The following is a 14,063-nucleotide window of genomic DNA, read 5'->3' as shown; positions in this document are numbered from 1 at the left end:
GGAAACTTCAAAGGAAAGAAGAGGCTTATAAAAGGTGGAAGCAAGGACAGGCAGCCTGGGAAGAGTACAGCTATGTTGTCCGGGAAGCTAGGGACCCGGTTAGGAAAGCTAAGGCCCAGTTAGAATTAAACCTGGCTAGGGATGTTAAGGATAACAGGAAGGGATTCTATAGGTACGTAGTGAATAAAAAACAGACTAGGGACAACGTAGGCCCCCTCCGGAAGATATCGGGAGAACTGGCTACACAGGATTTGGAGAAGGCTGAGGTTTTGAATAACTTCTTTGCCTCGGTCTTCACTGGCAAAGACTCTGACTGCACCACCCAAGTCTTGGACGGTAGACACAGGGACTGTGAGAATGAAGACCTTGGGCCCACTTTAGGAGAGGATTTGGTTCGAGACCATCCTAAAAACCTGAATGTACACAAGTCCATGGCACCTGATGAAATCTATCTGCAGGTCCTGAAGGAGCTGGCAAATGATTTTGCTAATCCACTGTCCATCATGTTTGAAAATCGTGGCAGTCAGGGGAAGTTCCCAACAACTGGAAAAAGGGTAATATAGCCCCCATTTTCAAGAAGGAGAAAATGGATTACCCAGGAACTACAGACCAGTCAGTCTCACCTCTGTGCCTGGCAAAATCTTGGAGCACATTTTCCTGGAAGGCATGCTAAGGCACATGAAAAACAACAAGGTGCTTGGTGACAGCCAGCATGGCTTCACTAAGGGCAAATCCCGCCTGACCAATTTGGTGTCCTTCTATGATGGAGCTACAGAACTGATGGACAGGGGTAGAGCAGTTGATGTCATCTACCTGGACTTGTGCAAAGTGTTCAACGCTGTCCCACATGACATCCTTGTCTCTAAATTGGAGAGACATCAATTTGATAGGTGGACCACTTGGTGGATAAAGAACTGGCTGGATGGCCGCACACAAAGAGTTGTGGTCAATGGCTGAGTGTCCGGCTAGAGACCAGTAACGAGTGGTGTCCCTCAGGGATCAGTGTTGGGACCAGTCTTGTTCAACATCTTTGTTTGTGACATGGACAGTGGGATTGAGTGCGCCCTCAGCAAGTTTGCCGATGACACCAAGCTGTGTGGGTCAGTTGGAACTGAAGGACTTGGCGGCGCTGGATGATGACAAACTGAAAATGAGCCGGCAGTGTGCGCTCACATCCCAGAAAGCCAACCATATCCTGGGCTGCATCAAAAGGAGCATGACCAGCAGGTCAAAGGAGGTGATCCTGCCCCTCTACTCTCGTGAGACCTCACTTGGAATATTTTGTGCAGTTCTGGTGTCCTCAACATAAAAAGGACATGGAACTGTTGGAACAAGTCCAGAGGAGGCCATGAGGATGATCAAGGGACTGGAGCACCTCCCATATGAAGACAGGCTGAGGAAGTTGGGGCTGTTCAGCCTGGAGAAGGCTGCATGGAGACCTCATAGCAGCCTTCCAGTATCTGAAGGGGGGCTATAGGCATGCTCAGGAGGCACTCTTGATTATGGACTGTAGTGACAGAACAAGGGGTAACAGGTTAAAACTTAAACAGGGGAAGTTTAGATTGGAAATAAGGAGGAAATTCTTTCCTGTTAGGGTGGTGAGGCTCTGGAATGGGTTGCCCAGGGAGGTTGTGAATGCTCCATCCCCGGCAGTGTTCAAGGCCAGGCAGGACAAAGGCTTGGGTGACATGGTTTAGTGTGAGGTGTCCCTGCCCATGGCAGGGGAATTGGAACTAGATGATCTTAAGGTCCTTTCCAACCCTAACTATTCTATGAATGTCTTGTGTAAGCTTGCAGAATACAACAAAGTCAGAGAGAGAGATGTTTCTTTGGTGATGGAGGGCTTGAAGGAGTGGTCAAAGGAATATGAAGCAGAAGGTGAGTTTAAAGCTCCAGTTCTCATTCCATCAAAGTTATTCTTAGTAATCGTGAAGGTTGTCTTTCTTTGAATCTTACAAGCATATATATATATATATATATATATATATATATATAAATACAACCAAAATGAACTCATCTTTTGTTCTAGTACAGGTTTTACTACAGTGCATCCCATGCCTTTCTTTCAGCAAAATTTGTGGTGACATAAGGTTGGTCAAGCGCAACTTTTTAAGCCATGTTTAGCATGCTGCTCATAGAGCCAAGGAGTTTAATTGCTAAAACCTCCTACCTTGCTGGGCTGAACAGCACAGCATTGAAATATTGTCTGGGTAGACAGGGAAGCAACCCTACAGCTGATTTAAGAGTCTGAGCTGATGCTAAGCCACTGTTAAGGAAAACACCTGTGGAATCTGAAATGACACTAAGTTATGCTTGAGCTACTTAAGGTGAGTGTTTGATAATGCAAAATTTTTGGAGCAAGTGAGTGGTTCAGGGAACCATAGTATTTTTTTTTAAAATGTGCTAAAGGATTGTCCCTTCACTGGCTTTTTTCAGGAAGGAATTTTACTTCTCTGTGGAAAGGCTGATATTGTACACATATTGTACACTTTTGTAAAAGCCGTATATGTTTCGGTTTTTTTTTACCACAAGTCTTCTAGTGCCTTGCCATCAAACAAATGATGATGGAGGCTGGACGGTTGGTTTAGCCTGTCAAGGAACATGGGCACTACCAGACAGGCATATGTATTATCTCTGCTGCAAATTCAGACTTCCCAAGTCTGCTGTGACAGAGAAGCTCGTGCTCAGCAAAGGCTTAGGTTGAGCTCTGCAGGGAGAAGGCCTGTGTGTCCTCATCAACACCGTACAAGCATGAACTCATATTTGAGTGAGTTCAGGCAGGCTGGTCAGGAAAACTGGAGCAGTGCTTTCTCCTTCAACACACTGAATTTGTTTGACAAGCAAGGGTGTGGCAGCAGTTTGGTATGTTGAAGCCTTCTTTTAAGATGTCTCTTTCCCTAACAGTGGAGAAACAGACAAAGTTCATAGAATTACAAAATTATTTGGGTTGAAAGGGAGTTTAAACCTCGTCTGGTTCCAACCCCCTGCCATGGGCAGGGACACCTTTCAGTAGACCAGATGGCTCAAAGATTGAGTTCTAGCTTTGGAGAGTCCTTTAAAAGAACAGTAATATAAAAAAATAAAATTACTATTTGGGGTTGTATTTGTTTTCCAGCTAAGTATCTAGAGCGCCTTCTCTCAGAAGAGCTGGGTCTTTCCACACAAAAGCTGTCCAGGAAAGGTGCCATGTATCTGGATGCCCTGGTAAGCAGCGCAATGACACTTGAAACAAAGGATACTTCTCTTGCCAGGTAATTTTTCCTACTGTGCATTGGGGTGATGGTCTGTGCTGTTTCCCTCTGTTTTTTCAGTTCAATAATTGCAAACTTGACTTTCACACCCAGGAATCTTACTTGTCCAGCTTATTTTTCACCCCTTTGGCAGCTCTAAAGGACAGTGGAACTCAGCACAAAACTCTAACCTTGGTTATCTGGGGAAGGGAAAGTCTCTGTAGCCTAAGTGCCTTGGCAAGAGATAGATGCCTCTTGGGAAGAGGGATTGCACTTGGAAAGAGGAAGTGTACTGGTACTGCACTTGTGCCACAGCAACCCCATGCAACAGGGAGTTGGTGCCACAGCAACCCCACGCAACTCCAGGCTTGGAGAAAAGTAGCTGGAAAGGTTCTCATGGAAAAGGACCTTGGCAGTGCTGATTGACAGAGCTGAACATGAGCAGCTTGTGGCAGGCAGCCAAAGCGGCCAACAGCATCCTGGCCTGTATCAGCAATAGTGTGGCAGCAGGACCAGGGCAGTGATTGTCCCCCTGTGCTGGGAGCTAGTGAGGCCACACCTCAAATCCTGTGTTCAGTTCTGGGCCCCTCACTGCAGGAGAGACATTGAGGTGCTGGAGCGGATCCATAGAAGGGCAGTGGAGCTGATGAAGGGCCTGGAGCACAAGTGTGGTAAGGAAGGGCTGAGAAACCTGGGGGGTTTAGTCTGGAGGAAAGAAGGCTCAAAGGGGGACCTTACTGCTCTCTACAATTACTTGACAGGAGGTTGTAGTGAGATGGGGATCAGTCTCTTACCCCAAGTAACAAGTGATAGGACAAGAGGAAATGGCCTCAAGCTGTGCCAGGGGAGGTTTAAACTGAACATCAGGAACAATTTCTTCACCAAAAGAGTACTCAGGCATTGGAACAGGCTGCCTAGGGCAGTGGTGGAATCACCGTTCCTGGAAATGTTTACAAACCACGTAGTGGTGAACATGGCAGTCCTGGGTTAAAAGTTGGATTCGATGATCTTAAAGGTCTTTTGCAACCCAGTTGATTCTATGATTCTATTTTTGCCTGTGCTTTTGTGGTCAGTGACTGTAGGATGTTGTTGCTCACACTGTTGTGGCAGGTAGCACAAGCTAGAGCAGCATTCACACTGCTTAGGCAAGGGCTGGGGAACTGAAAGCTCTGGTCTTTCAGGCTCAGCTCCTCATTCTTTGCTCTTATCTGGTTTCACGTAATGTAAGGATATTTCCTTAGCCACAGAGAAATGGCCATTGTTAGCCTGGTCTTCCTGGGCCTGTCTTTGACGCATAACACAGCAGGTTCGTGCTGAGCACTGGCAGTAAGGACCAAAATCTGCCTTGGAATCCAATTTTTGTATGATGTTCAGGAGTTTGGCTCTTACAGCTCTTCTCCTGAGCTGGAGGGGAAAGCAGCTTTGAACCATTTGGGAAGAGAAGGGAGACTGAAAATAGTGCTGGGCATGCCTCAGGAACTGAATACAGTTTCGCTCAAAGGCAATTTGGCAAGCCAGGAGTGCAGCATCTGATGATCTCAAGTCTCAGTGGTTATATTCACCAGAGTGCAAGGTCTTGTTCACTTACTCCTACCAGATTGATGGGGCACTTCCCCTTTCAGATGAAAGTTTTGTTAGTTAAGGGAAGTAAATAACTCTTAGAGATTTATTTTCCTTCTATCATAATATGAGAACAAAACCAAGTCATTAGTGTAAAGCATGGAGAAATTAGTAATTCTGAGTTTGAGAAGAGCTGGCTTCTGAGTATTCCCACTGAATCTTTCTCTCTTCACCAGCTTCATCGGTGCCATCAATGAAAGGACGTCCAAACTCTATACAATAGAATTGGAAAACAGAGAAATGGAACTGGAATTGAAAAATCTCATGGAAAAAATGGCTACAGCACTGAAGCTGCAAACTCGGTTAGAAAAGTGAGTAATGAATGAGAAAAGGGGATGTTTAAACATTTTAAGTGATGCCTCTGATCTCCACAATATGGAATGTTGGTTGTGATAACTAACAAGGATAACTGAATTTCTTAGCACATCTTTAATTCACAATATTTTGAAGGATTTATCACAAGCCATGCGCTACGGACACATTCAGTAATGAAAAGAGGTTTGGGATACCATCAAATCCATTACTGTAAGCCAAAAATGACCTACAAACAGTATTCAGGTATGCACTGGCTTCTTCCGCCAGTTGCCTTCATTGGAGGTAGATGCGAACTTGATTCTCTTACCACATTTAGCATGGGCTGTCTAGTCAGAGTGAAGGAGCCAGGCAAAACAAAAACCACTCACAGGTAAGAATTTCCTTTAGCCAGTGTGTAACAGACTTCAGAAAACAAGTAATAATTAATAGTCAGTATGAAGTCCAATCCCTAGAGGATGTAATCCGAAATGCTTTGCCAAGCATAGCAGGATCCGCCCCTGCCTCAAGTGGGGATTGGCCCAGATGCTCTCCACACCCCTCTTCAAGGCTAATTGTTTTCTGGTTTTTGTCTTTTAGAGTAGTAACTGTAACAAAGATACCAGACCTGTGTTCTTTGTGCAGGTTTGCATGGCTCCTCTTTGTGATCTTCAGTTGAGCTTGCCTAGCAGGTTTCTAACTGAATTGGAATTATGCAGAAGACTGTTACACTTTGCTTTTATGCAGATGGCTTTCTCCTTGGCCTTTTTTTTCCCCGCCTTGGTCTTTGGAACTCTGGATGTAACAGCTGTAATGTGTCCATTGGGAAATCTCACAGGGAAATGCAAATTTTAATCTATTCTCTCCCTTCTCATGTTGGTTGTATTATAGTGTTTAGCTTGAGCATACATAACTAAGCAATACTTGTACACGTGTATCTCTTGGAACATGTTTGATGGGTTTTGGTTTTTTGTTTGGTTTTTTTTTTGTTTTTTTGGTGTTTTTTTTTGGTGTTTTTTTTTTTAGGGATCTTGAAAGTACACAGGAACTTATCAATGTAAAAAAAGCCCAAGCTGATTGCAGATCCCCGGACATGCAGTTCCTGCAACTTAAAAAACAAGAGTTAAAGGGAAGGGTCGAAGCTGCTGAGGTAAATGGAAGGAATTTTTCCATATCAGAGTCATGCTTGGTTGGGCCCAAAATTGTAGTTCTAGAGATCCCAGGAGCTTCCTAAACTCCAGGACTGAGGATTTTTGGACTAACAGGAAAATATGACATTACTCTTAAGTTGTTTCTGCTATATTCGTGGTCTCTCCCCAGGACATCCTGTGATAATGCAAGGGCACTTTCATTGTGAGCTGTATTACCTAGGACTACCACATGCTTATTGTGAGGTGCTGTCACCTAAGAGTATACACATAGCTACCAGTAAAGCTGTTGATCCACAGAGATAACTTGTGTGTCAAAATTCTAATTATATAATTTTTTTAAAATTACTGCATGATTAAACACAGAAGGCAGAAATTGAAGGATATGCGAATCCTTTATTTAACACTTGGATGCTGTCCAGCAACCTGATAAAGATGAAATGGAAGATGTTGTATTAGAGTTGATGACACCTTCATAGAATCATAGGCAAGTTTGGGTTGGAAGGGACCTTAAAGCTTATCCAGCTCTAAGCCCCCTCTTGGAACTAGACACCTTCCACTAGCCCAGGTTGCTCCAAGCCCTGTCCAAACTGGCCTTGAACATATCCAGGGATACCTGTTCCCAGCCTTGCCATGTGTTCTTCACGCAGTACTTTTCTGGAAATACTTGCTATTCTTGATACAAATTTTAGTAGCAACTGAATTCATACACCAGCTATAGCCGTGGTTCACCCAGCATGTTTCTTTTGTTGACAGGTTGTGTTCTTGTTTGGCTCTTTAGCTCAAAACTCAAAAAAAAAAGCTAAAATCTCTCTCCTCCCTGTTGTATTTTGTGGTCAGTTCCAAAGGAACTCTTTCCTTTTTGTAGATGGAGCTTGCTGCCACAGGGTTTGACATGTCACTGTCACACAAGTCACTGGTGAGCCTGGCTCAGGTAGGTTTGCTGGTACATGATAGATGTTTTATAGTGGCACAGACCAGGCTTGTTTGTTGCATCGTTTCAGGAAATACAGGTTGTTATTTGGTTACACTGACAAATATTAATGATGAAACACATTTAAGAATCTCATGGATGGGCTTCTGCTGAACCGGGGTGTGTTGGGTGGGTTTTTCTCTTCTAGAAACTGAGAAGCGCCTATGGCTGCTGAAGTGGTACCTCTTCTTCAGGGTTAGATATGGGGTTATTTTGGATTTGGTAAGAAGCTTTCTTTCAAACACTTCAGAGTGACTGGAGGAGGCCAAGTGAAACCCAAATGCTGAACCACCGTGTGTTTTTTTTTCCCCTTTAAATATAAATGTTATATATTTTTTATATTATATATATAATTTCCTGCTGTATTGTAAGCCCAGTGGGATAATTTTTTAAAGGAAAAAAAAGCACATTTCTTGAGTTACTAGTTATAGATTCTCCACCTTTATGCTGAAGCATGTTGCATGTATTGGTGTTGTTCTGTATGCACTCACCACATTTGAATATTATTTAATATTATTTGCTTTAATATTATTTGCTGTTACTGTAATGAGAACTTAGCCTTTCTACCCATTTGCTACCTGTTCTGTGTTTTAAGTTGAACGGTGTAAATAGATTTCCTGATGTTTGTGTTGTCGTTCTCATGAGCCAGCACTGGGTGGCAATGTTTACATTGCACCGTGTTTCAGAAGAGTACTAACCAAAAATAATTTCTGTAGGCATTTTATATACAAAAAGTCATAGGTGTTCTTTTCTAGACTTGTCATCTTCTAGAACCTGAGCATAAGGGTGGGTTTGACTCCCTGGCACTTCTGTATCTCCTTTTCCAAGAGCTCAGTGAGCTGAGCAGCACAAATGCCTTTAGTTTTGGAGTGCATTTTTTTTATTATTAATTATTTGAAACTAATTGAGTTCTGTGGAAGGTGCTTAATTTTCATCCCTAAAGAGAAATTGTTTTCTCTTGTTAACAGATTAAGCAAAACAGTACAAGTGTAAAGGGGGTCTTTGAGCTGCTGCATGTGCAAAACCATTTCCACACACAAGCCACAGGCATGAGAGTGTGTCTCCTTGGGGCTCAGTTCTTTCTCTGGCCTGCACGGAGGTGGTCAGTGAAAAAAAAATCCTCTGTCTGGTGTATTCTCATTCAGGGAGATGTGGTCAGGTGGTTGTACTGTAAGAATAAAGATATCTGAAGATGTCTTCAGAGCAAAGAAACCTCTGTGTAAAACTTGTAGTGGGTTTGACTGATTGATAACCAAACAAGTAGCAGATCTGCCGATTTCCATGGATGGATTTTGGAAGCTCTTACCAGCATCTGTGGGTTTTGAAATGCTGTAGATAATTGTGGATCTATTTCACTGGCTTATATCACTTCTACAGGTAAGACTGTATAATATAATCTGCTTTACTCTCTTCACAGAAACTGGATAGACTGCAGAAAGATCTTGTGCCACTGAAGAAAAATGTGGAAAACTACCGAGATTTACCTGCTGTAATTATTTTTTCTACTTTTGTTCTATTGTGTTTGCCATCAGATTAATGGACTTTAGAATGTAAAGGATATTATGATGGTTTCAGTGGACAGATGTATGTTGGTTGTAAATGGAAAACTTGACTTAAACAGAAGGCAATCTATTATTCAAAGCTGGGAAAATAAGTAGGCTTACCAGGCAAACTCTGTTCTAACAGAAGGCACATATTTTCTGGGTAAACTCAGTATTGAGATGGATTAGCTATATAGACAAAGAAATGTAGAAGAAAGGATAATTCCTTAGCACAACAAGTCTTTTGCAATTTACCAGGATTTTAGATCTGCATGTCATAAAGCTATCAATATGGTGGGCACAGCACACTGAGCAAAGGTTGGAGCTCTGAGCAAGATTTTAATTATTATGAAGAAATAGCCAAATGCAGGCATTGGACCTTAAAGAAGTACTCCAGCTTGTGTGAGTGCTCGCTGCTCCATCATCTTCTTTGATTTAGAATCATAGAATAGTTTGAATTAGAAAGGACCCTGACATCATCCAGTTCCAACCCCCTGCCAGGGGCAGGGACACCTCACTCTAGATCATGTCACCCAAGGCCAGAGCCTTGAACAACCTGGCCTTTAACACTGCCAGGGATGGAGCATTCCCCAGTTCTTTGGGCAACCTGTTAAAGTGCCTTACCACCCTCACAGTAGAGAACTTCTTCCTTATATCCAGCCTGAACTTACCCTGTTTTCGTTTGAACCTGTTACCCCTTGTCCTATCACTACAGTCCCTGATGAAGTGTCCCACTTCAACATCCTTTTAGGCCCTCTTTCTCTTGAGGGTGCTGTCTACTCATGCTAAATGAGTGTCTACTTATGTCAGATTTGTCATTTAGGTGACTAAGTTGCAGTTCTGAAAGCCCTGTCTGTCTTTCCTTTGTTTTATATTTTGGCTATCATCACTACTGGTCCTTCTGCTAAGAGTTACTATCAGACTGTTATGGGAAGCATCTTTTATAAAAGTGATTTTACTACCATTTTCAAATTGGAATGCTTGTGACAAAATTACAAAAAGGGTAATTTTGTGAACAACTTCATAGTGGCTTAAAGAAATAATGGGTGAACAAGGCTTTAGTCCATGAAACAAGGCCTTGGCTGTGTGTGACATCTGTACATTGCCACCTGTGGTATTTGGGACTACCAAACCCAAGTATTTATAGTCTGCTTTAGAAGATTGTTATTGCTTTTATAAAGAAATATAAAGGACTTTTTGTCATTGAGGGGAAAAGTAGCTAAAGCTGGAGTATGAATAGTTAAATGGGTTTTGGTTTTGTTAAATTCAGCTGTAACTGTCTAATTTACAGTTTTGCATTTGAGTTAGCTGACATAGTGCCTGTTACCTCCTCATCTGAGTACCGCACAACCTTTAACAGAGCTAACCTCAGACCTTTCTGTGTAAGAAGTGAAAAAGTTTTATTCCACTTCTTGGAGCATAAAGGGACAGAGAAACAAAGACTTACCCAAAATCACACAGAAACTCGGCAATTAATCGCATGTCTTGTATTATGAACAAGGGACCTGTTTGCTAGGCCACACTTCTCTACCCACCTTGTTATCCCTTCCATAGAGTTCCTGCTTCTCAACACAACTCCCTCTTACTGCTACTGCTGTCTTGTTTCTAGAAGAACAGAGTGAAGGGAGAGAACGCTGCTTCTCTTTCAGATCCATTTTATTCCAAGAGGCAGCTGCCTCCTTTTCTCAAGTGAAATGGGATGTTCAAGTTGGATTAGGTTCTCCAGTTCCCCATCCCTCCCTTGTACTGGCACTAGAGACAGGCAGAGCCCCAGTGCCTCACTCCTGGTGCAGTTAGAAGGAAACTCACTGTGCTTTGTAAAAATTCATGCATGGATATGTTTTAAATCTAGTTCTCTGTTTAGTAGGTAAGCTGCGAAAAATGCTTTGTTTTTTTTTCTGACTTTATATATCAGACTTTTGAAAAATATTGTGATTACCCAAACCAAATTGGGTAAAAGTCTGAGATGAGCCTTTTAATGTCAGTACCACTTGCATGTGAAGGGTATACACATAACTGATTTAATTATTCCCAAATTCCCCTGCAGCACATCATTAGGTTCTTGCCATGATGAAGGGACTCTGTGTTTCCAGCTGAAATATTAATTTTTATGCCATTTTCTCTCATTAGAATATTCCACTTGCAAAAGTGAAGGTTGAAGAATTAAAACAAGAACTGGTAAGAGTTTTTTTATCTTTCACAGAGATTTAAATGAGCACTGATATTCCAAAACAAACTACATGTATTAATTGGTTGTTGATTTATCAACCTCAGATTGTAGTCTTAATGATCTCTAAAGGAAGATTTTCCTCTGGTAAGGCAGAATCCATGCATACCAGTAGCAGGAACTGGTGAAGGAATGATAGTCTCAGTTACAAAGGCAGTTGAGCATAATGATATCAGTGAGGATTATGTATCTATGTCCCGCTGGATTTTGTCCTGTCAGAGTGTTTATTCACCCAGCTGTGTTGCAGCTTCTTGGTCTCACAGCCTTCCTTGCTGCTCCTGAACTCTCAGAGGGCTCTAGGCATGTATTTTGTTTAACAGCTGCATTGTAGACTGCAGTGGGGACCCTCCCCTATAAAACGTAATGCCCATTTCATCCATGTTTGTGTCATCTGCACTTATGGTTGTATAAACATGTTTGGGAAGTTCATATGTAACTTTCCTGAGTCAGCTGGGCTGCATTTGAGCATGTGAACCTCTCTTTATTTCTTTGGGCTACTGTCAGGTTGTCCATAGATAAAGCATGAGGTATTCAGCCATAAGCCTTGAAGCAGCAATCAAAAATTACAGCTATTTGGCAGCTATTTTGTACATTTTCGGATGAGACTGCTCAGGTTGATGAGCCACTTGGATTTGATTCAGAAATACAAGCTCACCTTAACAGCCTGAGGCTTTTATCAGGTCAGAATATTCAAGGGAGAATATCTGTTCAGTTGAAGGTGTTCAATATCACACTGGGATAACTGAGCTTGTTTAGCCCTTCTTCCTGTGAAGATTTCTCTGTAGTTGTCTAGAGACTACTGCTGCCTGTGGTAGTGAGACCTTCTGGTTCAATACTTGGGTTAACTTGTGCCAATAATGTCCCAAGGTTTGATCATTGTAGATATGTGTATCTAACAAGAAGATGAGGAAACTGTTTTCAGGGTTACTGATTGCTCTGCATTTTCTCTCCTGCTAGAATTACTTGAAGGAAAAGTTCTCCAAGGAGCTTGAAGAGTTGACCTGTGACATACAAATACCCAGCAAATTCTAGTGAAGTGGCCTGCATGGAAGAAGATTTCCTTTCTATTTTATATTTGCACTAGTAAAAGATTTTTTAATTATTGTTGTACTTCTGCAGCTTTCTGCCTTACTTTTCTTGCTGTTCGATGGCACACTTGCAACCTTCCAGTAAGCATGCTCGTTTTTAGGAATTCATGTACCTTTGTACACAATAACAATACCTATTTCTCATAAAACAATAAACAATACCTATTGTAAACAATATATCTTTCTCATGAAATAACACCCTGAACTTACCGTTTTACCTTTTATATGTGGTGCATACCTGTAACTGGCCTCCAGATGGCACCTTCACCAGATGTTTCAGGGTTTGATTGACATTTGCCACTTAACAATTGAACTGATAAGGTCGATTTGTCTTTTTCCCTGTCCAGGCCTAAGGATTGGGCTTTTTCGTGGAGTGCTGTCTTTGGTGGCGCAAGTATGATGATGACAGACTCATGCTGCCATCAAGTAGATCATTGGCTTTTGCTCCTTTGTTTTTATTTTTTCTTGTCACTGCATGGTTGGGGACACAATTTTTTTTCCAGTTACAGAATGTCCGATGTTTACCAAGGTTGTGAATTTGATTCTAGACTAGAGCACTTCTGAATCTGAACATTTTCTTTAAACAGCAGTAAACAGTTAAATTTCTCTATAATGTCATCAGTGTTTGATATTTTGATTAAAACGAATGATACAGAAAGTGTGATCTAGGGCTCAGAATAGTAGTTCCTGTTGCCTCTAAAGCCCTGCAGCATCTGAGACAGCTCACAAAGGGATTTTCATGTACATGTGTGATGCTGTCTACCTTCATAGAAACAGGCTGAGCTTAGAGGTGTTTCATGTAGGTCACAGGATTGACTTCACAGGTCAGCAAATTAAGCAGCTCTCATGGGTAAGAGCTGAGATGCAGCAGCATCAGTCTCCCAAGGTTCTGTAGTCTGGCTGTTATCTCATAATAGGGAAGCCCATGGCACTAACCTGTAAGGTTTCCCATGTTCAAGGCTTTGAGAGAAAGCAGTCTACTGCTGACTACTTGTTTTTTTCTCCTGATGTTATAAATAGAGCCAAGCAAATGGAAGTAGATAAACAGCTTTACGAATAATGAAGTGATAGCTTTAAAAATAAAATGGGTCTATAGTAAGACCTTTCTAGAACTGAAAATACCTGAATATTTTTGCAGAACCACTGTGAGATGTGATCACAGTTAAGCTGGATTGTCCTCTCCAGTTCTATCTCAAATGTCATCTTCCAAAAGGGTGCCCAGAGCCACCCTTCTACTTCCATGTTGCCACCAACCTTAAACACCTGAGCTTTTAAAACTGAATTGTACTAAAGCAAAAATTCTGAAAATCTGTGCATGGGTTAAATGTCAAAATACAGAAATAGTGGTGGCATGGACTAGGGCCCGTTTTTACTGGGCTGTGTCCAGACTAACAGCAGTGGTGCTTTCAGTCACAACTTTTAGCTACATCTGTTTGCAATCAGAGTTGTGAAAGATTATGGTAACGATAGAGCATGGTTTGCCTGTCCCCAGGAGCTGTTACTTCACTGCAGACATTGATTCCGCCATGTGCAGGAGGAGTCTTTCTATTGCTTCACATCCTCCCTTGAAGCAACAGGATCATGAGATCTGTCTCTGATTATGCTTGGGTCTACCTCTGATTTCTAAGAAGCTGCAACCTCAGAGTGACACTGGTGCAGTGCCACAGCCTCCTTCACCTAGTTTCTTTCATTGTGAAGGGGACAAATGGAAGGATGTTCAGAAAGCCACTGCTCATGGGAAGCTTCAGCCTCATCTTCCATATGCCAGAGGAGGGAGTGGTGTTTGGTTTCAGGTTTTAAAATCAGTGTGTTAGGAAAGGGTTAGCTGCCTTAGTTTCCTGAATATTTATCTTCAATTCTTTCTGGGCTAGAAATCAAGATCACAGAATCAGAACCACAGACTGGTTTGTGTCAGAAGGGACCTTAAAGCTCATGATGTTCCAAC

At 42.1% G+C, this 14,063-nt stretch overlaps 1 protein-coding gene across 1 annotated transcript; it reads left to right on the top strand.

Moving 5' to 3' along the window:
- The first annotated feature begins 1,772 nt into the window (after window positions 1–1,772).
- On the top strand, window positions 1,773–12,328 carry HAUS1 (HAUS augmin like complex subunit 1). The gene is made up of 8 exons (XM_062611793.1): window positions 1,773–1,878; window positions 3,116–3,251; window positions 5,027–5,161; window positions 6,168–6,291; window positions 7,158–7,223; window positions 8,680–8,751; window positions 10,934–10,981; window positions 11,988–12,328. The coding sequence occupies exons 1-8, from the start codon at window positions 1,773–1,775 to the stop codon at window positions 12,060–12,062; spliced, it is 762 nt and encodes a 253-aa protein (XP_062467777.1). The 3' UTR covers window positions 12,063–12,328.
- Window positions 12,329–14,063: the final 1,735 nt, after the last annotated feature.

This window comes from Pezoporus occidentalis, unplaced genomic scaffold (assembly GCF_034315485.1).
Source record: "Pezoporus occidentalis ecotype Australia unplaced genomic scaffold, CSIRO_AGI_Poc_V1 ctg157, whole genome shotgun sequence".
In the NCBI taxonomy this organism is placed as follows: domain Eukaryota; kingdom Metazoa; phylum Chordata; class Aves; order Psittaciformes; family Psittacidae; genus Pezoporus; species Pezoporus occidentalis.
The sequence above is the reverse complement of the archived record's forward strand: the minus strand, read 5'-3'. Positions and strand labels throughout refer to the sequence as shown.